The sequence below is a fragment of the Ursus arctos genome, unplaced genomic scaffold (genome assembly GCF_023065955.2).
Source record: "Ursus arctos isolate Adak ecotype North America unplaced genomic scaffold, UrsArc2.0 scaffold_19, whole genome shotgun sequence".
Classification (NCBI taxonomy): Eukaryota; Metazoa; Chordata; class Mammalia; order Carnivora; family Ursidae; genus Ursus; species Ursus arctos.
In genome coordinates this window covers 53,892,366-53,913,374 of record NW_026622863.1, presented here as the reverse complement: position 1 = coordinate 53,913,374, position 21,009 = coordinate 53,892,366, and the positions used below count along the sequence as shown (strand labels likewise).

Genomic DNA, 21,009 nt, shown 5'->3' with positions numbered 1-21,009 from the left:
CCCGAGTTTAGCCTGGAGCCACGACGCTCTCGGCCAATGAAGGCGTCGACTCCGGGAGGTGGGCGGTGCAAGTCTCCATGGCAGCGGCAGAAGGACAGCGATGGGAGCCATTAGCCGCAGTCGGCGGCGCTTGGCAGTGGCGCGGGCGGAGCGGGGTTTCGTAAAGGCACGGACGGGAGGACTGGTGGGGAGGGGCCGAGTGGGACTCGGCCAATGGGAGCGGCGTGAGCGGCGCAGCCACTGAGGAGTGGCGGCGCCTTCGGCCAATGGGAGCTCCCCCTGGCCGCGGCGGGGCGGGCCCGGCGGCGCAGACGGGAGGCGCGGCGACCGTGTCTGACGAGAGCTGGAGCAGGCAGTGGGAGGTGGTGGCGGCGGCGGCGCGGGTGCCTGAGGAGGAGGAGGAGGAGGAGGAGAAGCGGGTGAGGGGCGGCGCGGGGCCCGACCTCTGAGCCCCCTCTCGGCCCCCAGCCCGCGCCGCCTTGGCTCCCGGTCGCCCCCAGCCCCGACTGTCCCCCGCCCCGCCCGGCCCCTCCTCGTGTCCAAGCGCCCACATCTCTCGGCCCTTCGGCGGGCCTCAGGCTGCTCCGGGCGCCCAGCCCCTTCCCTGTGCTTACTCACCCAGGTCCCTCCCCGCACTCCCGGGCCTGAGCGGACCCCTCGGGTCGCCTTCGGACTCTCCACTCCCCTCCCTGGACCTCAGGCCCTTGCCCTGCACTCTCACCCTGCCCTGCCAGGCCCCTGTCTGCTTCCCAGTGCCGCCCCGCGGACCTCAGCCCCCTGCCTGGACCCCAGGCTCGCTCCTCTCCGGACGCGCAGGACTTGCCCCTTCTCTGCCTCTCCAAGCCCGGCTGTGGACCCCTAGGTCCCCCTCCACCTCCTCAGGACCTGCCCTTGACCCCAGGTCTCCACTCTGGCTTTCGTGGGGTCATCCCTGGCCCCCAGGCCTTCCCGCAGCGCTCTGTGTCCAGCGGGCACCCCTGGCCCTTCTCCCTACCCCAGCTCCCCTCTGTGCAGTCTGTGTATTTTGTCTTTACCCACATGCCTCTCTGCAGCTTCCGCTCCGTCCCGGAGCCCTCTCTCAGCGCCCCGTCTTTATCCCCAGCCTTCCTGTCTTTTCTAGAACCCCTTTCCCCCCAGCTCTAGCTGCTGATCCCTCTTCGGCTCCCCCTTCCGTGCTGTCCCCCATGGACTCTCCCTGTAGCACCGCGGTGTGGATGCCCAGCAGGCCCTCCCTAGTCAGGGTTAGCGGTCTTGTTTTGTTTCCTTTTGCTAATACCCTTCTTTCTCTCCTTTTTATAGACTTGTTCTGCCTCTCCATATCATTCCTTTTCTCTCCCTCCTTCCCCGCTTTGTCCTCTGAGCCCCCCCTCCCCCAGAATCCTTGGAGAGGGAGCAGGTGCTGGGATCCCTCCTCTGCTCTCCCTCCCCTTACCCCCTCCAGGCTGCCTGGGGCTTCACCCAGAGCCTCCTGATGATTCCCGAGGGCTGCTTGGGGGGGGGGGGGGGAGCGGGAGGGAGCTGGAGGCTGAGGCCAACAAGCGTGGGGGTGGGTGGAGGAACAGTCTGTCCTAGCGGGTGGGAAGCCTTGGATTTTTCCTTGGTGAGGGCTGGAGGTGGAAATGGGTTCCCCCTGACTCCCACCTCCTGCAGGGCTAAGCCTTTAGGGTTATCCCTGACTGCCAATTAATCAGCCTTCCCTGTGTCAGTAGGGACTGTGCGTGTGTGTGTGTGTGTGTATGTGTGTGCGCGCGCGTGTGTGGGTGCGTGGGAGCACGAGGGGATCTGCGTGTGAGTGTGTGGGTGTGCACAGCAGGTGGTCGTGTGCTCTTGGGGGATTGGTGTCTGTGCTCCAGAGCATGAAGATACCAACGACAATGACTGGCATTTCTTTGGGGGCTTCCCCACTGTCAGAACTACTTGTTGCATCCCGTCTTCACTGAGAGCCCTGTGAAGTCAGCATTGCTTTACTCGTTCACTTGTAGATGAGACTGGAGACCAAAAGGCTTGCCAAATCCTGTGCAGCTCAGAAGTGGCAGTCCCGGGGCACTGCCCCTGCCCCTACATTGTGCCCTCCACTCTGGGCCAGAGGCAGCATGGTCCGTGGGGCACCATGGGACCTGACAGAGTAACAGCCAGAGAGCTGTGTGAGAATGACGACCTTGCCACCAGCCTCGTCCTGGACCCCTACCTCGGCTTCCGCACCCATAAGATGAACGTCAGGTGAGGCGGCCTGGGACAGGGTGGACTGAGGGCTCCGGGACCCCTTCCCCTCCCTTCCTCCACGGCCCCCTGCAGCCCCAAGTGGGGGGTGGGGGCGGGGCCCGGGAAGGCCCGGAGGGAATAGGCCAAGGCCCTGGGACCCAGGCATGCCCTCTCCCCCAGCCCCGTGCCCCCCCTGCGGCGACAGCACCACCTGCGCTCAGCGCTGGAGGCCTTCCTGAGGCAGCGGGACCTGGAGGCTGCGTACCGGGCCCTGACGCTGGGAGGCTGGATGGCCCACTACTTCCAGAGCCGGGGCCCGCGGCAGGAGGCTGCCCTCAAGACCCACGTGAGGGTGCCCTTCCCTTCCCCCACCCTCAGCCCACGTGTCCTACCTGTCACCTCGGCCTGTCCTGGGTCCTCCACCCTGCCAGGCAGAACATCTGGAGCCCCAGGCTCCAGGCCCCTCTGCGAAGTGCCCCCCCCCCTCCCGCCCTGAGTTTCTCTAACTTCCTAGCCATTGGGACCCTCTGAGACAAGGCTCAGAGAATCCTAGGAGAGGAGAGTTGGGGGCCCTCTGAGATGGAGTACAACCTCTTCATTTGGCAGATGAGGAAACTGAGACCCCAAGAGGGGAAGTGAGTCCCCCAAGACCACACAGCGAGTCAGTGGCAGAGCAGGACTAGGACCCTGGAGAGAGAGGGCCGAGGATGACCCTGCCCCAGCTCCTCACCCCGCCCACCCCCTCACCTCCCCCAGATCTATCGCTACCTCCGAGCCTTCCTGCCCGAAAGCGGCTTTACTATCCTGCCCTGTACACGCTATTCCATGGAGACAAATGGAGCCAAGATTGTGTCTACCAGAGCTTGGTAAGAGGGCGGAGCTCACAGACAAGGGCTCCCAAGGCTGCTGGGAGAGGAGACCCCTGCAGACCAGGGGAGAAGCCTCTGGTGCTGAGGCCAGGCCTAGCCCCACAGACCCTCTTTGCCTACAGCAGCCCCAATGGGGGATGAGAACCCCATGGGACCCCAGGGTTGCAGGGGCTGCTAGGAGGTACTGTTTGTGCCCAGGGGGCAGGAGGCACGGGCAGGAGCGCCGGTGCCAGTGGGGCCCCTGCTGCATAGCACATGCTGCTGGGTAAGGGACAGGACAGGGAGCAAGGTGGACCCTGCCGGCCGCTCATGGTGTAGACAGAAGGCAGGTGGTGGCCGAGTAAACACACAGGTACTGACCACAGTTCCTCGGTGCTTCAGGAGCCACGAGGGAATTTTGAGCATTCTTGGGAACCGGGCGGAAGCAGAGGCCCCACCAGAGGGTCTGCTGAAGCGTGGGGGGGGGGCAGGTAGCAGCTTGCGGGGAGTTACTGGGGCTCATGGGGAGTGCAGGCAGAAGGACCACTTGTGCGAGGCCCAAGGGCAGTTGGGGCTGGAGGAGGGGTCCAGGGCAAGAGGACAGCAGGAGACATGCCTGGGTCCACGTGGTGTCCTGTCTGGACGCCATCCTGTCCTGGAGGATGCTGGATCCAGGAAGTGCCCCATGAAGGTGGGTGGATTGGAGAAATCTGGGAGGAGGACCACAGTGGCCAGCAATGGCTTGTGGGAGGCCTGGTGCCTCAGGCCCCAGAGGCCCCTGTCAGCAGAGATGGTTGTCGGAGGCACTGCTCACAGACCCACGGCCTGGCCTCTTGGCAGGAAGAAGAACGAGAAGCTGGAACTGCTGGTGGGCTGCATCGCGGAGCTGCGGGAGGCCGACGAGGGGCTGCTGAGGGCCGGCGAGAACGACTTTAGCATCATGTACTCCACCCGAAAGCGCAGTGCGCAGCTGTGGCTGGGCCCCGCCGCCTTCATAAACCATGGTGGGGGCAGGGGCAGGGCAGGTGGGGGGTGGTCCCCGCTCCCCTCTGCCCAGCCCTCCGCTCACCTAGTCTCTTCTCTCCCCCGCCCTCCCCTCAATGTTCCAGACTGCAAACCCAACTGCAAGGTGAGACTTGGACCCCCCACCAAGGAGCGGGCATGAGGGAACCGAGGGGGCCCCGGGGAGGCGCATTTGGGTCAGTGACTAGGCAGAAAGTGCCCAGAATCCCCCACCCCTGGCCACAACCCTGTTTGTGCCCACAGCTGTCTGAGTCAATGAGAAAAGTCTGGAAGGGGGGGCCTTGGCCAGAGTCATGGCTGTGACACTTGGAGGGGGGAGTGTGGTGATGGGGAGACAAAGTGCCCCTGCACCTGGAGCCCCAGGCCTGATGGGAGACGCACCCCAGCCATAGCAGGAGGCAGGGGGTGCCACCCGGGTAAGGCCAGAGAGTCCCCTAGAGCAGGAGGCTCAGAGGCAGGACTTCCAGGCAGAGGGGGTGAGCTGGGGAAGCAGCGCTCCGGGGGGGGCCGCTATCGCTGTGTGTTCTGTGTGTTGGAGCGTGGAGTTGCGAGAAAGGAGAGCTGTCCTGGGGAGGCCTCGGGTGCACATCCTGCCAAGCGTGGAGCCCCAAGGTGTGGCAGGGGATTCGGCGCTGGGGCTCCCGGGTTAGGACTGGGTTCAAGTGCTGGCTGCAGTGCCCCCAGCCGTGTTCACTCCTCTCCGATGGCCTCCTGCCACCGAGGTGAAGCGCACACCCTTGGTTCCTGTGTTGTGTGACTGCAGGCCCGTGACGCGGCTTTGCGGTGGGAAACATGCAGGGTAGGACGGAAAACAAGGCTCTGTAGTGAGGTGGGTGGCAGCCCCCTGAGGGCCTGGGAGCCGGGCACCTTGCGGAACAGGGAGGCTGCCCAGAAGCCAGAGCCAGAGCCAGGCGCTGAAGGAGGACCAGGATTTTCCTAGGTGTTGAAGGAAAACCAAGGCGTGTCAGGGCATCCCAGACAGGTGCGGCTCCGTGGCGGGCCGGGAGGCAGGCCCGGCATGCTAACTGTGGCCTCGCGTGCCACGGAGGAGCTCAGTCTGCCCTGTGGACGCTCCCGCTGGGTGAATAATGGGGCTGGGTTTTGAGATGGCCCTGGCAGCTGATGAACCAGCGGCTTGGCAGGAAGGAGAGGGACCAGAGGCTGGCGCGTGACCTCATGTGTGACCTGCTGCGTAACTGAGTGAGAGGTCGGCTCCAGCTAGAGGCTGAGGGAATGGAGAGGACAAGGACACAAGACCTTGTGCATGGAGGCTCTGGCCAGTTGGCCTGGGATCGGGCAGGCAGGCGGTGAGAGCCACCCCCAGGCATGTGTCAGGCTAGAGGGGTGGGACCAGTGGGAGTCCCACTCCTTTCAGAGGGGGAGCAGGGGGCAGGAGCGGCCCGCGGGGCAGCCATCCCAGACTGGGGCTGCAAAGTGGACAGGCACTGGGAAGGGAGCCGGCCAGGACCGGCAGAGCTTGGACCCGGCCGCCAGGGTGCAGGCTGGCAGGGAGTGGGGAGTGGGGAGTGGGTCGTGGCAGGTCAGAGGGGCCGAGGAAGAGCGCAGGAGGGGCAGCCAGTAGGCACTGCCAGCACTGCTGGGGGCCGGTTAGATCTTCATCCTGCAGGGAGGGGTGGAGGCCAGCAAATGGGGGGGAAGTCAGGGCGCCTGCGGAGGGCAGGCCCTGGAGGGGTGGCCCCCCCCAGGCTCTGGGCTCCCAGCCCCTGCCCGCCCCTGCCCCAGTCCCCATCCCTGGGAGTGCACTTGGCCAGGCGGGGTGGAGCCCCCCAGCCCCCAGGACAGGCCGCTGAGCAGCCTGGACCCCAGTTTGTGCCCGCAGATGGGAACGCGGCCTGCGTGAAGGTGCTCCGGGACATTGAGCCCGGGGATGAGGTGACCTGCTTCTACGGGGAGGGCTTCTTTGGTGAGAAGAATGAGCACTGTGAATGCTACACGTGTGAGAGGTGAGGCACCCGGGAGGGGTCTTGGGGCAGCGGGCAGCGGCAGGAGAGCCACTGCCTGGAACCCGGAAGTGCTTCCTCAGGGCCCGCTCCCTTCTGTCGTCTCCCTCCCGCTGCCCCCAGGAAAGGCGAGGGAGCCTTCCGCCTGCGGCCCAGGGAACCCCTGCCCCCTCGGCCCCTGGACAAGTACGAGCTCCGGGAGACCAAGAGGAGGCTGCAGCAGGGCCTGGTCGGCGGCCGGCAGGGACCGCTGGGCCCGAGGGCCTGTGCCCACCTCTCCCCGCTGCGCCGGGACCTGTTCTGTGGTGAGCCCCCCAGGCCGCCCCCTCTTCTGTTCGCCTATCCTGCCACCTCTTGCTCTCCCACCCGTTGGGCCCCCTGCCAGAGGCCTGCTCACGCTCCTTTCTCTCCCCCTCCCCGCCCCCCCCCCCCCCCGGGCCTCCACAGCTGCCTGCCAGCCCCTGCGCCCCCTGCCCTGCAGCGCTCGCCCTGACGCCTCGCCCCTCTGGCTCCAGTGGCTGCCTCAGCCCCAGCTCCGGGTGCGCCCCCGGAGGCGCCGACGCCCCCAAGCCCCGGCGGGCCCCAGCGCCCCCCATTCTCCGTGCTGCCCGCGTCTCCTTGCACCAGTGGGGAGGCTGTGGCCCCCGCTGCTGCCTCCGTGCAGAGGCCCTGGTGGCTCTGGGCCCAGCCCCCCGTGCCCACTGGGCCCCTCAGCAGGACTGGCACTGGGCCCGGCGCTATGGGCTGCCTTATGTGGTGCGTGTGGACCTGAGCCGGGTGGCCCCGGCCCCACCTGCTGCCCCTGCCCCTGCCAGGACCCCAGGCCCTGCCCCCATCCCCAAGCAGGCCCTTGCCTTTACCCCCTTCTCCCCACCCAAGCGCCTGAGGCTGGTGGTCAGCCATGGCTCCATTGACCTGGATGTCAACAGTGATGGGCCGTGATGGGCTGGACAGGGAGGCCCCAGGCCAGGAGAGAAAGGAGTCCCTCCTCGTCCCCCTTCCCCCCAAGCCTCAAGTTCTCGGGGACTCATTAACCTCTAGAACGAGCCGTTGGACCTCTGGGAGGGAGCTGGCGCTTGGCCCCAGCACAGATCTGCCCTGGGCTGGGTTGGTTTGGAGACAGCTAGGGATCTGACCCTTGACCCTTTGTGACTGCTGACCCCTGAGCCACCCCCACCCCAGCAGGGTGCCCTGGCTGCCACTGCCCTCCTACCCCAACTCCAGCCTCAGGACTATGGGAGCCGTTCCCTTCCCTACCCACCTCCTGCCCAGGGAGCAAAGCCATAGGGGGTGGGGGCCACCCCATGGCATCTCCCCAGAAGCCCAGGCCTCAGGAGGAGGCAGAACTGACCTGGGGGTGGCACTGCCTAGAGACTGCGCTACAGAGGGGAGTGGGCTTGCTCTCAACTCTGCGACTGTCTGAGGTGGGGGGCAGGGTGGGGGGTGTCTGGGACACGTCCTCACCAGCCCGTGGGTCTCAGGGAGGCCGGATGCGACCTCATCTTTCTCATGGTGCTATCCCTGGTGCTACTGGGGTGTGGGGGTCCCTCCCCTCCCCCACACCAGAATGGGGTATGTTGGGGGATTGGAAGCACTTGAACTTTTTATTTTATTAAAACCTTGTTATAAGCAGCACCCTTAGTAGCTTTTCATTTTGATTGATGTTTTGAGGGGATGTTTGTCAGCAGGGTGAGGCCCTCAGCCCTGCTGGGGACACCAGGTCAGGGGGAGGCGGCCCAGGCTTTGGGGGCCTATGAGCTTTGGAAGGGTGAAGAGTCCACAGGACATCCCTTGAGGATGGCGGAGGACAGAGGCCAGAATCATCTCTGCCCAACCAGACTTCTGAAGAGTGCTTCCTGAGCCGTCCGCGGGTGGGAGAGGACGCTCCCCATTGTTCAGACAAGGTAACAGGTCCGGCAAGCAGATGGTCCGAGGGCCCCTCTGAAGTCCGCTGCCCCTGCACCTGCGTCCGCGTCCTGTCAGTCGGCCCGGCTCTGTGGGACCAGGGCCATGAACCTTCTCAAGCTGCTCAGGATCCAGGTCAGTGGAGACCCTGCCATCCGTCTTCATTCTCACCTCCGCCCCCAGCCAGCGGCCCAGAAGATATGCGAGATATGCGAGAAATGCGGACAGCTAAGGAGACCAGTGAGCGGGCTGCCCCAGGGGCCGGTCTCCTCCTGGCCCTGAGGCCTCAGCCACGCCTGAGGGTCAGCAGGGGGCTGAGGAGCCTGTGGGGCGGGTGGGGCAGGCGGAGGGGGGACCACCTGGAGGGGGGGACTGTGTCGAGCTGTAACCTTTTTACTTCAAATTCCTTCCATTTAGAGAGAGCCCACTTCCTCTGGGAACGAGAGAGTGAGAGTGAGTCTCTCTTCCCTGCGCCTCCTACTGGCCCTGCTAGTTTTCTGCCTCCTGATGAAGACGTGGGAGAAGAGGACGCGGAGGGACGGCAGTCCGTAAAGAACGGGCCTCTACACAGACGGGGCATGCGGGCGCACTCACTGGCTTCGAGACAGGACCGCAGAGCCAGGGTTCTCCCAGCCCGCCACGGGGGTTTCCAGAACCTCCAGACATTCTATTTTATGTGTAGTAACTGCATATGCGCCTGTGCGTTTTTCTCAGGGAAGAGGATTTGAAGCCTTCATCCGATTCTCAAGAGTGTCTCGAACCCCAAAAACAAAGATCAGAAACCAATGATCAGGGTCCCACCCTTGGCTCTGCCGCTCTTGAGCCAGCTGGCCCTGTGTCGGAGGAGGATGAGCACCAGCTGTGACGAAGGCGTTTCCAGACACTGCCCAATGTCCCCCTGGGGCAAAGCCACCCCTGCTGAGAGTCATGGCGGGGGGGGGGGGGGGGGGGCTGTTGGGCGACAGGGTGATGGGGAGGAAAGACTTCCAGGGCAGGAACTTGGCTCCTGCGTCCTGGTGCCAGCCTTCACGACAGCACTCCCAGGGTTCCCCCCCCCCCTTTACAGATGGCCTGCGGGCATCCCCCTTGCTGCCAGTTTCCGCCCTGACCCGGAGAATATGGCCCCCACACGACAGGGAAGTGCAAGGAGCTCAAGTTGTGGCCATTGAAGGGCCAAGACCCGGCGGGAGGGGGTGGGGGTCGGGAGCCCGGCTTGGCAGCAGGAGCCCCACTGGTGGCTGAGGCCCAGGGGGAGGGGAGCGTGAGGGGCCGCAGGTCAAGGCGGGGCCTGGAGCCCCATGAGACCCGGGTAGCCTGGGCAAGGGCCAAGGGAAGGAGTGGGTGGTGAAGGAAAGAAGGAGCTGCAAGAAACAGAATGATAGCAGCTCACAGCTCGGGGTCTGCGCTCTGCTGCCCCCCCCCCCCAGCTCTCTCCTTCCCTCTAGTGGCTGGCAATGCAGCAGAGCCAAGAGTGCCATCCAGGCCGGGAACCCAGGTCCTGGGCCCATGTGTCTCCTGGGGGCACACATGGCTTGACCAGATGCCTCCAGGAGCTCCAGGCCCCTGTTGATGGGCTGGCCATCCCGGAGCTGCTGATCGAGGAGGGCAGTGGGTGATCTGTCACTGCCATTGTCCGGGATGGTGTGGGGCACCAGGATTGAACCACCACACTGACGTTCCTCGAATTACCTACACAGACGGAGCCTCCCCCCCACACACACACACCCCGAGAGCACTGGGCCATCATCCTCCCCAACAGCCCTGTGAATTACACGTGTTGTTAGCACCGCATTTGGGATGGAAAGACCATGGTGCAGAGGGCTTAGGGAGTTTGGGGCCACAGGGCTGGCACGCTGCGCAGGTGGGACTTGAGCCATTTCTCAGAGTTCATCAGGCTCTGACAAAGAGGCAGACAGGAGAGCGAGGAGGCTGGAGCTGGGCCGCATGGCTTCCATGGTGGGTGGGGGAGGGAGAGGGAGAGCAGGTGCCTTGAGGCTTCAGGCTCCTTGTGGAGCAAAGGGTGAGAGGCCGCTGAGCAGTTTGGTAATTCTGAGGGGGAGGCACCTGAGCCTTGCTGTAGAGAGGGGGGAAAGAGCTGGCTGAGGGTCTGCAGAGACAGGGGAGGAGGAGAAGATGGACTGAGGAGGGGATGGCACTGGAGGAAGAGGGGAAGGAGGTGGTGAGAGTGGGGGTGCAGGCCGGGAGGAGGGGGAACCAGTTGCGCGGCCTCAGTTTCCTCTGACCTGGGAGCCTGCTGCAGGCCCCTGAGGCTGGCATTGGGTGCTTCCGAGGAGCTGGTAGAGGAGCTGTGGGACAGGTGTTTGGGGTTCAGGGCCTGGGAGTCTGCAATGATGTTGGTGCAGACCCTGCCTTGGGCTCCGGCATCCGCAGAGCAGTGGTGGCAGAATGTAAAGAATGTTCCAGAATAGGGTGCCTGGGTGGCTCAGTCAGTTAAGCATCTGCCTTGGGCTCAGGTCATGATCTTGGAGTGCCAGGATTGAGCCCCCCATCAGGCTCCCTGCTCAGCAGGAAGTCTGCTTCTCCCTCTGACCCTCCCCCCTCTCATGCTGTCTTGCTCACTCTCAAATAAATAAAATCTTAAAAAAAAAAAAAAAAGAAAAGAAAAGAATGTTCCAGAAGAGGGGCACTTGGGCAGCTCAGTCAGTTAAGCGTCCAACTCTTGATTTTGACCCAGGTCATGATCTCAGGGTGGTGAGATGGAGCCCTGTTTGGGGCTCAGCGGGGAGTCGGCTCCCTCTCCCTCTGTCCCCCAGCTTGCACAAGCACTCTCTCCTCTCTCTCTAAAATAAAATCGTTAAAAAAAGAAAGTTCCAGAAGTGATCAAGGAATGATGGTGGGGAGGATCCTGGGTCAAAGGTGGAAAGAAGGAGGAAGGCTGGGAGTAGCTTCTGGGCAACGGGGTACCTGGGGTGAGGTCGAGAGCCTGGCCAGGGCTGCACAGGTGTTGGCCCTGTGGTCAGAGGCTACCTGGGTGACCTCACTGAGTGTCAGACATCCGTCAGCCCCATCTGGTGACTCAGAGCTGCCTTGCCTGTGTGGCACTGCTGACTTCCCTTCCTCAAGCCAGCAGCACCGCCACTGGAGCGGGACAGCCCTTCCCGCAGCTCTCAGCACACCCTGCGCCCTCACTTGCCCTCCTGCCTGGCAGGTTGTGGTTGGAGAAAGGGAGTCCCTGGGCAAGTTATCTGGGCGGAGCCGTCCCCACAGGTGAGACACCTGGGGTGTGCCCTGTGTGGGGTGATGAGGGCAGTGTGGAGGGGATGGTCATCGAGGAGGGTGGGAGGAGCGGGATAGAGCCAGCCCTCCCCCGAGTCTGCTCAGCCCGTCCCATCATCCCGGCTCTCCCGGTAACGGGACTCTGCACCATCTGGGTTTACAGCTGGGGAAATGAGGTGTATACAGGTCAAGAGGCTTGTTCAGGGTTACTGCACAAGTTGTTATGATTAGTAATAGCCACCTTTGAACCCCAGGATTGAACAGGCCTCTTGAGACTACTTCAGGCAGAGTGTGGGTCCAGCCTGTCCCAGGAAGCATACAGCTTCAGGGAGAAACAGTGGAATCCAGTCCTGCCCAGGACTCTGTGCTTGTTAAGGGTAACTCCTCAGCCTTGGGGGGGGGGGGGGTAGACAGGTGACATTTCAAGGGGCGTTTAGAATCAGAAGGAATTTTAGTGTTGCCACCTCAAAGGCTGGCTGAAGGCAGGCCCGGCGCCTGGATGGGGCAGGAGCAAAGCATTATTCAGACAGGAGCTCGGAGCATCCTGGAGGAGCATCCTGGAGAAACTGACGTGACAGACGTCTGTGGAGAGACTGCTCTGGCTGGGGACGGTGCTGAAAGGACAGGGTCAGGCGTGCAGAAGACTGTTGCAAGGGGCTCGTGGGATGAGGACGGGTGTCAGACAGGGGCAGGGGAGTGAGGGAGAGTGGTGAAGAGCTGGGAAAGGGTCTGGAGCTGGGGAGGGAGGGATTGTGGGGTACACAATCAACCCCCCAGAACTTGGGAATGCAAGTCCCAAAGGAGTCTGGGGAGGTAAGAGAGGAAGAGGATGCTGAGGGAGGAGATGGAGGGCGGACCAGGTGTGGGGATGGACAGTCAGGAGCATCCACAGGAGCCTGGGCTGGCGGCCGCTGCTTGCTGGAGGCATTGGAGCGGCGGCGGGAAGGGCTGGGCTTGATCCTACTCTAGAGACCTGACGATCGTCCCTCCATTCCTGCCCCCTCTCCCATAAGAATCAGTAGTGTTAGGTGCGGGGCACTGATACAGGAAGGACTTCTCCCGCCCCCACGCCAGATATTAAGAAATATCAGCAGCAACAGAGCTTTATTTATGGCTTACAGACTGGGGAGTGGATAGCCACGGCCGGGTCTCCGGGAGACGCCAGGATGTGGGGTCAGTGCGCCGATCCTTCGGAGGAGCGTCACTCAGGCCGTCAGATTTTGCCCGCGAAAGTCCCGTTCTGGATCTGGTCGGTCCAGCGCTGCACCTGGGGAGGGGCGGGCGGGAGGGGAGGCGGAGGGCGCCGGCTCAGCTCCACGGGACCCTCCACCCTCGCCCCAGCCGGCCGGCCGGCGAACGCCGCCCCCTCGCTCACCCAGCTCATGGGGCACAGCGAATGGAACACGCGGAAGTAATACTCGCAGGGCTGCGTGCTCTTCCCGCGGCGGTTCATTCTCTTGACGCAGCGGTGGTAGTCTGCAGGGTGGGGCCGGGCGGGCGGGCGGGCGGGGTGGCTCTGCGGCCCCGCCTCGGCCCCGCCCCAGCCCTCTCGGCCTAGCCCCGCCCCTTGCTTCGCCCCTCCACGATGGTCCCACCCCCCCTCCGTCGCCTCGCCCTCTACGACTCAATCCCGCCCCTCCACTCCAGGCCCCGGCCATGGCCTGGCGCTCGCCAGCGCTCTGTGTCTCCCCGCCTAGCCCTCCCTAGTCCCCCGTCCTGGACTTGGTCCCGTCCCGTCCAGGCCCCCCCGCCTCCACGACCAGACCCCGGCCCACCAAGCTCGGCTCACCCACTCGACCAGGCCCCGCCCCTCCAGGTCTCGGTCGCTGCCCCCCACGCCAGGCCCCACCCACTGCCGGCCAGGCCCCGCCTCTCCCCCCTCGTCCCGCCCCTCCTCCAGGGCTCGGTCCCGGCCCCTCCACACCAGGCCCCGCCCCTGCCGGGTAGGCCCCTCCCCAACGGTCTCGCTGCCAAGGCGGGTCCCAGACCCTCTCCTCATCTTCAGGTGGGGGACTCCCCTTCCTGCCTCCCCTGTCTCAGCCCCTGCCCCTAACCTGGCCTGCAAGGTCTCACCCAGGAAGTTCTGGTAGCAGTTTTGGGTCTGGTTCTGGTTGGGGAAGCGCGGGTCGAAGGGCGGTGTTGACCATTTCCCCTTGGGGGGCTTCTGGGAATCAGCATCCAACATCCACGGAGGCGGCAGCTCCTGCGGGGGAAGGGGGGCTCCGTGGGGCTTGGGGGCGCCCCTCGTTCCGACCCGCACCCAGCTGCTGGCGCCCACCCCGAAGCCCAGCCCCTGATCCCACCCGCCCTGCCCTCACCAGAGTGATGTCAACGCGTCACTGGGTCAGCTGTGCTTGTGGCTCCGTCCAGGGGTGCCCCTCCCTTCTGAGTCTCGGGGGTCCAGCCCAGGAGAAACACGGCCCCTGGCAGGATTGGCTGGGACCCCTGGACCCCAGCCAATGGGAGCCGCTGCGCTGCAGGGGATGTTCTAGGACGCGGGGCGGGGTCTGCGTGGACCCCCCCTGCCGCCTCCTGCCCCCAGCCCCACCAAGCTCTTGGGGGTCCCCCGCGCACACACAGGCACCGAGGCACGACTTTTGCCGAGTCTCAGACTCAGGCTTTTAATCTCTGCGAAGCTGGGCCACCCCGCGGGCTCTCCCCGGTCCCGCTCCCCGCCCCCCAATATATAAACGTATAGATAGCTCTGGTCTCTACCGGAGAGGGAGCATCCCCCCGCCCGGCCTTTTCAGCACCCTGCTTCTTACGGTAGAGGTGCACAGCACCCTGGGGGCCTGTGGGGAAGAGGAAAGAGCCAGGGTGGGGTCTGAGCTCCTGGACTCTGGTGCCAGGACTAAGGTGGGTCTGTGGGGTCTCAGGCTACCTGGCCAGGCTGGGCTCCTTTGGACAGTTTGGCAACTGAGATCGAGTCCCCGGAATCCCGCTATTGAGGGCTCTCGGAACTGTGCATGCTGGAGAGAGAGAGAAAGCCAAAGGGGGCTTTGTGGGTCACAGGGAGAGCATCCTGAGCGCTCAGTAAACGCGTGCTAAATGAAGCCCGAGCTGGAACAGAGCCCCCACCCGCGTCTTCCTGTCCCCGGTGTACTTCCCAGGTTCCTCTCCCTTCTGCCGAATTGCTCTCAAGCCCAGCTGTGCCTCCTGCGCACCACACCCTAACGCACTAACATCGCTCTCCTCTGCTACTTGCAGAGAGCTGGTCTACTCTTCCTCTCGGAATCCCCTCTTCGCCGATGTACCGAGGTAGGTAAGGAGGCATATAGTGGGAAAATACACATCGCATCAAATTTACCATTCCAACCGCTTTAAAAGGTACAGTTCAGCGGCATTAATTACATTCACAACTTCTGGGACCACAACCACTTAGTTCCAGAACCTTTCATCACCCCACAAGGAGACCCCGGCCCCAGCACGCAAGCCCTCCCCATTCCTCCCATCCCTCCCAGCTCCTGGCAACCACCATTCCGCTTGGATTTGCCTGCCCTGCAAGTTTCATACAAAGGGTGTCATCCACATGGGGCCTTTTGCATCTGGCTCCTCCCCGCCCCATCATGTTTTCAAGCTCACAGCAGGTGACTCCCTGCTTTCTGTGCTTCCGTAGGCCTGCCCCATTCAGGTCTTTGTTACCACCATGTAACAAATAATCAAATCCTTGCTGATGAACCCAGAGAGCCTGTCTCAGTCCCATCTTCTTGCATCCAGCTGCGGCATTAGACACAGCTGCTCCCTTCCCGTGGCTGTCAGGATGCCCGTCTCTCACCATTCTGCACACCACGACTATGGTCTCCCCTTTTCCAAACACTCTCTTTGTCTACACTCGCTGGTGGGAGACCTCCTCCAGTCTCACAGCTTGCAGTATCTATCCATGTGCCGATGTCACTCCTGACTCACGTATCTGGCTACCTACCCCTCATCTTCACCAGACGTCTTGGAATTCAGATGTCCAAGACGGAATCCCTAGTGCTCTACTTGCCACATACTCCATTCACAGCTTCTCTGACTGCTGCTGATGGCCACGACATCTCCCCAGACCCCAAACCCTACAGTTGCCCTTGATGCCACAGGGACAGGCCCAACCCATGAGCCAATCCGTTGGCTCAGCCATCAAAGCATCTCTAGAATTCTGCCTCTTCTCAACACTTCCAACACCTCCCCTCTTGTCCAAACCAGTATCATCTCGTGCCTGGGTCACTGCGACTGCCTCCTGCCTACTCTCCTGGCTTCCATCCCTGCCCCCTTACCTTCTCTAAGCTTGCGCCACAGAGAGCCCTTTCTAACCTGCATTGGTTCCAGCTGTTCAGCTCAACCCCCTCCCTGCCCGCAGCTCACTCATCAGCATCAAAGCCAAAGTTCTTCAAACGGCCAAAGTCCCCCATGATCGCCACCGCTTCCCTGACTCTTCCGACGGCATTATCTACCCTGGGGGCCCCTGGACCTCGATCTTGGTCCAACATATTGCAAACACATATCTTCCCCAGATGTGTGCATGGAATCCTCCCTCTCCTCCTCCAAGTCTTTTACACAAGTGACATCAGCTCTCTGAGGCCCTCCTGGACCAACCAGTCCCATACTGGTGGCTGCCTACCTTCACGCCTAGTCCGCCCTCCCCTGCTCTCTTCCCATGGACCTATCACCTTCTCTCATACAGTATAATTGACTAGGTTTTATTGTCAGGATTCCCAACTTCAGCACTACTGATGTTTGTGCCGATCATTCCTTGCTGGGGGTGGGGGTGGGGGACCATCCTGTGCATTGTCGGATGTTAAACAGCATCTCTGGGCTCTACACAAGACGACAGGAGCATATACTCCCCAAATTGCTCAATGCTGTATCCCCAGAGCTTCACACAATGCCCAGCGCAAGTCAACACTCACTATATATTGAGTCCATGAATAAAAGTGAAAAAAGAGGGACTGATCTTCTCTACCTTGCAGAGAACGGAGTTGACAGAACACGTTAGCTGTCTCCCAAGTACCTGGCTGAAGGACTGAAGAAATCCTGTTCCTCTGTCCTCTCCCCGTTGGTAGCCATGTCCGTTGTACTCTCAACTTCCAAGGGCGCGGGGGAGAGAGCCTCTGAGGACAACCCCGTCGTGGTCAGAGGGCTCAGGTCTGACATCTCCTTCAGCTCTTGAGGCTCCTGAGATACACTGCTGAGCTGTGGGGACACCCCAGCGTCCATCTCTGAGATGGGGGTCAGTGAGATGGGCGACCGGGGTGCGTCCTCCCACTCCGATGCAGGCAGAGGTATGGGAGACTGGGAGACACTATCCATCTTCTGGCTGCTGGAGATACTGTCCATCTCCTGCTCGGGGAAGTAGGGTGCTTCGGAAGGTGCTGTTGTGTCCTGGGACAGCTCTTCCACCTTGGCTTCCTCCTCCGCCCAGTGGTGCTTGCTCCTCTCTGCCCACCGATGCATTTTCCCCTTCACCCAGGTGCCCACCGGGGACTGCTCCCTGAACCCCACCGGTGTCCCCTCCGGTGAGGGCACCCAGGTGCCCACCGGGGACTGCTCCCTGACCCCCGCCAGTGTCCCCTCCGGCGAGGGCACCCAGGAGCCAAATGGCGACTGCTCCCTGAGCCCCGCCTGGGTCCCCTCTGGCGAGGGCACCCAGGAGCCCACCGGGGACTTCTCCCGGCCCCCCGCCTGTGTCCCCTCCGGCGAGGGCACCCAGGAGCCCACCGGGGACTGCTCCCTGACCCCCGCCGGTGTCCATTCCGGCGAGGGCACCCAGGAGCCCAATGGGGACTGCCTCCCAACCGGTTTCCCCTCCGGCGAGGGCACCTGACGGGGGCTGAAGGGCACTGTGCCCTCTGTTGACATAGCACGCGCCTGGGGAGCCGAGACCCAGGAGGGCAGCCCGACTGCAGCTGGTCTCTGGGGGGGCTCCTTGCAGTTGGCCACGATCATCATCTTGGCAAGGGTGAGCCCCTCCACCGAGAAGGGCCGGATTTGCTCCTCTGGGCCTCCCTCAATGGCCACCTCCTGGGTCTTGAGCCACCTCTGCTGCTCCCCTCTCTCCTTGGATTTGAAGCCAGGCATGTCCAGGGATATCTTCTCCTTCTTTTTGTGGACCTTGTCCTCCAACGTGCCCCTGCCCTTCAGGCCGTCTAGGGTGATCTCCCGGGCTTTGCTGATCACGACCTCCTCTGACCTCTTCTTCGTGGTGCTGAAAGGCAGCTCCATGGACGTTCTCTGGGTCCTCGTCTCCACTGCGTCCATCTCCTGGGTGCCCACGAACAACAGGGGCTGTGGCGTCCCTTCGTGCTTCCTTCTCTCAGGCGCCTCCCTTCTAGGCCTTAACTCAGGCAGAGTGCCAAGTTCGGCTCTTTCCAGAGTCATCTTGTGCTGAGGAGGTGAGGTCACGGCCTTCTGGGACGGGGTAGGGATGAACAAAGATTTCCTTCTTCGGAGATGGGGGGACACAGGCTTTGGGGGAAGAGCCAGTATAGGTGGGGCCTTATGAGATGGGACAGGAACGGCCGGAGGCTTCTGAGCACCAGCCAACACAGGGGGGGCCTTCCGAGATGGGGCAGGTACAGCGACGGCCTTCCGGGAAACGGCTGACGCAGGTGGGGTCTTCCGGGCTGTGCCATGCACTGCTGGGGCCTTCGGGGACGTAGTCGGTGCAGGTGGGGCCCTCCAAGATGGGCCGTGTGCTACTGGGGTCTTCTGGGGAGCAGCAGGCACAGCTGGCGCCCTCCGGGTTGGGCCAGGGGCAGTCGAGGTCTTCTGGGAGGGAGCACGCACTGCTGACACCTTCTTGGACTGGTCGAGGATGAATGGAACCTTCGAAGAGGCAGCACGGGTCGATGGGGTCTTCTGGGAGCGTGGCGGCCGCTGCTTCTGGCCAGCCCTTCCCCGGTGCTTACGCAAGGAGGAGAAAGCGGCGGGGGGGTAGAAGGCGGGAGGGTCGGGGGCTGGGCAGAAGGAGGAAGAGGACAAGGTGCTAGAATCCGGGTCCATCAGGGCTTCAATGTCCTGCCGCCACAGGTATGTGTCCAAGTGATCATAGGAGCCCGGCAAGGAAGGCTCACGGCTGTCCTCTGAGATACAGCGTACGGGGGTCTCCACTAAACCTCCCAAGACCGTGCCCACCTCAGAGTCAGACGAGTAACCCTGTAGAGGGGCCGAAGAAAGGGGAACAGTGATCAGGACAGGGGAAGCTCCCAGACTCAGGACCCAGGAGTCCAGACCCCCAGCCCCTCCTCCCTCAGACCCGGGAGTCCAGACCCCCAGCCCCTCCTCCCTCAGACCCGGGAGTCCAGACCCCCAGCCCCTCCTCCCTCAGACCCGGGAGTCCAGACCCCCAGCCCCTCCTCCCTCAGACCCGGGAATCCAGCGCCCAAACCCCCTCCCTCAGACCCGGGAGTCCAGGCCCCCAGCCCCTCCTTCCTCAGACCCGGGAGTCCAGACCCCCAGCCCCTCCTCTGTCAGACCAAGAGTTGGGCCCCCAGTAAATAGCTGCCTTGGAGGAGGACTGCGTGTGGTTGATGGTGCCGGAAATGATGCTGAAGATGGTGCGGATGGTGATGCTGGGCTTCTCTGGGTGGGAAGAAAGCAGTCTGAGCTTTCAGGGGAAGGGCCAGAACTTTGGGGATCCGTCCATAGAGGGGGAAGTGTGCTCACCAGAAACCTGGATTTTAGTCCGAGATGTGTCAGGGTAGAGTTTTGGTTGGGACCTGTAGGGGCGACGTGGTGTGACCCCAAAGGCCTCTGCACCAGGGTCCTCAGCCTTCGCCTGCCTCCCACCAGGAGCAAGACCCCGAGCCTACTTTTCTGCAGATTTCTTCTTGGCTTCAGCGTGCTCCAGACGCGACCAGATGAGAGGCACAGAGTCGCCCACGGCCTGCGACTTGAACCTGCGCTTGAGGGTCTGACGGGCGGGGGGAGGAGGGCGGAAGGCAGTGAGGAGGCGCAGCCCCCCCAGCCCCTACCCCTCAGCGGCCAGGCCTGCCCAGCCCGCTCACCTTGGTCTTCTTCTGTCTCTGAGATGCCAGGAACTTGTAAGGAAAGGTGGGCTCGACAATCATGACTGCGGGGGGGGGGGGGGGGGCTTTGAGTCAGGGTCCCGGACAGGGAGGACACAGGGAGCCGCACAGGGGGCTTTACCAGGGGAGCAGGGGAAGGTCTGACCGTGCCTCGTGCAGCAGATGCTGAGAAGCGGGAAGAGCCTGATGGACACTGAGCCCACTCACCTGAACGTTTGGACTGCGGCTGGGCCTGTGGACAAGGAGGGGGACAGTCAGGAGGGGCGGCCTCCTCCTGGTTTCCACATCTCTGTTACCTACCCAGCCCAGGACTCCAGGACCCCAGCCCATCCCCCTGCCAGGACTCAGGGATCCTGTCCTCAGCTCCCGCAAACCCTGGAATCTAGGCCCCCAGGCTCCTCCTCTTTCAGACCCAGGAGTCCAGACCCCAGCCCCTCCTCCCTCAGACCCAGGAGTCTAGACCCTCAGCCCCCTCCTCCCTCAGACCCAGGAGCCCAGGCCCCCAGCCTCCTCCTCCCTCAGACCCAGGAGTCCAGGCCCCAGCCCCTCCTCCCTCAGACCCAGGAGTCCAGGCCCCCCAGCTCCTCCTCCCTCAGACCCGGGAGTCCAGGCCCCCCAGCTCCTCCTCCCTCAGACCCAGGAGTCCAGGCCCCAGCCCCTCCTCTGTCATCCAGGCCCCCAGCCTTATTTCTTGGGATTCCGGATTTCGGGCTGTTGGTCTTGGCTCTGCAATCTAAAACCCTAGCTGCTCCGGGGCTGTGGGGTCAGTGCCCACCTGGAGGCGCCAGGTGGAGGCAGGAGGTACCACGTGGGCCAGGTCCACGGTGGGGGTATTCAGGATCCGGGGGGCCCAGTTGGTGGCTGGCTCATGGAGCAGATTGATGAGCCGGATCCAGCGGTCAAACAGGAAGCCAACCTCCTTCTCAGGGGCGTCCAGCTCCAGGTAGTAGTAGCGGCCTGTGATCAGGCGTAGCTTCAGGCGCCAGGCAGACAGGTCATGCACGTAGAGGTGGACCAGGTCCAGTGGGAGCATCCTGGGGGGGGGGGTGCAGGAGATGGGACAGGGCAGATGGGGGCACCTGGTGAGGGTGAGGTTGGAGCACTCCCTGGGGCAGATGGGGGGGATGGGGGCACCTGGTGAGGGTGAGGTTGGAGCACTCCCTGGGGCAGATGGGGGGGGATGGGGGCACCTGGTGAGGGTGAGGTTGGAGCACTCCTTGGGGCAGATGGGGGGGATGGGGGCACCTGGTGAGGACGAGGTTGGAGCACTCCCTGCCGTCTCCAGGCTGAGCGATCAGCAGGATGTCCGGCAGTACCAGGCCTGGCAGGGAGGCAGCCACACCCATGGTCAGACGATTGGTTCTGTGGTGCACGTACACGGGGGCCCCTCGATTGGTCACCTGGGGGGCCAGGGAGAGGGGCTGGAACCACTTCTTTCTCCAGTGCTCCTCTGGCACCCCCAGCCCAAGCCCCCTGCCCCTGGAGCCCCGCCCCCCACCGCTGCCTCATGTCTGCCTGGGTTCAAATCCCCCAGCCCAGGGGGTTTCAATCCCGTCCTGCCCCTCTCCGCCCCCAGGGTGCAGGAAGCTGGGGACCTGGACAAAGTTACTCTCGAACATGGGCAGCGGGCGGAGGGGCAGGTACTCGCCCTTCTGGAGGGTCTTCTGCAGCTCGCCCAGAGTGGGAACCCATTTTGCGGGTCCCTGGAGTGGCTCCATGCGCCCGATGTTCCGAAACCGGTTCATGGCGGCTGGAGAAAAGGTGGGTCACCACGGACACACAGTCAGGGAGCCGGGCGCCTGGGCACATGGCCTGCGCAGTGTCCCC

At 63.3% G+C, this 21,009-nt stretch overlaps 3 protein-coding genes across 4 annotated transcripts; 1 reads left to right on the top strand and 2 right to left on the bottom strand.

Annotated features, from left to right (window-relative positions):
* Nucleotides 1-497: 497 nt before the first annotated feature.
* On the top strand, nt 498-8,873 carry KMT5C (lysine methyltransferase 5C). Its single transcript, XM_057314050.1, is given in 11 exon segments — nt 498-1,241; nt 1,983-2,220; nt 2,383-2,548; nt 2,959-3,068; nt 3,891-4,054; nt 4,160-4,179; nt 5,901-6,037; nt 6,158-6,339; nt 6,482-6,597; nt 6,599-8,241; nt 8,357-8,873. Coding segments are annotated over 9 exon segments (1,383 nt in total). The 5' UTR covers nt 498-1,241; nt 1,983-2,110; the 3' UTR covers nt 6,977-8,241; nt 8,357-8,873.
* A 3,390-nt stretch (nt 8,874-12,263) lies between these two features.
* LOC113247436 (cytochrome c oxidase subunit 6B2) lies at nt 12,264-13,554 on the bottom strand. Of its 2 annotated transcripts, XM_026488533.4 has the most exons (4): nt 13,495-13,554; nt 13,250-13,379; nt 12,552-12,652; nt 12,264-12,443 (listed from the first exon to the last, which is right to left on the bottom strand). In XM_026488533.4, exons 2-4 carry the CDS (start codon nt 13,359-13,361, stop codon nt 12,390-12,392), a joined length of 267 nt encoding a protein of 88 aa, XP_026344318.1. In that variant the 5' UTR covers nt 13,362-13,379; nt 13,495-13,554; the 3' UTR covers nt 12,264-12,389. The 2 variants fall into 2 exon arrangements, with proteins under 2 accessions (XP_026344318.1, XP_044236049.1); XM_044380114.3 differs by lacking the exon at nt 13,495-13,554 and having other exon boundaries at nt 13,250-13,424.
* A 2,593-nt stretch (nt 13,555-16,147) lies between these two features.
* Nucleotides 16,148-20,927, bottom strand: GARIN5B (golgi associated RAB2 interactor family member 5B). The gene is made up of 9 exons (XM_048223981.2): nt 20,778-20,927; nt 20,428-20,582; nt 19,958-20,216; nt 19,390-19,414; nt 19,162-19,226; nt 18,967-19,067; nt 18,821-18,873; nt 18,660-18,736; nt 16,148-18,310 (listed from the first exon to the last, which is right to left on the bottom strand). Exons 1-9 carry the CDS (start codon nt 20,925-20,927, stop codon nt 16,148-16,150), a joined length of 3,048 nt encoding a protein of 1,015 aa, XP_048079938.1.
* Nucleotides 20,928-21,009: the final 82 nt, after the last annotated feature.

Coding starts and splice junctions, on each gene's coding strand:
- LOC113247436 (XM_026488533.4), bottom strand. CDS start 13,361: ATGTTGGATGCTGATTCCCAGAAGCCCCCCAAGGGGAAATGGTCAACA. Junction 12,653..13,249: donor CTGCTACCAGAACTTCCTGG/GTGAGACCTTGC, acceptor CCCACCCTGCAG/ACTACCACCGCTGCGTCAAG. Junction 12,444..12,551: donor CGCTGTGCCCCATGAGCTGG/GTGAGCGAGGGG, acceptor GCCCCTCCCCAG/GTGCAGCGCTGGACCGACCA.
- GARIN5B (XM_048223981.2), bottom strand. CDS start 20,927: ATGAACCGGTTTCGGAACATCGGGCGCATGGAGCCACTCCAGGGACCC. Junction 18,737..18,820: donor GACTAAAATCCAGGTTTCTG/GTGAGCACACTT, acceptor CTTCCCACCCAG/AGAAGCCCAGCATCACCATC. Junction 18,311..18,659: donor ACACGCAGTCCTCCTCCAAG/GCAGCTATTTAC, acceptor GCCCCTCTACAG/GGTTACTCGTCTGACTCTGA.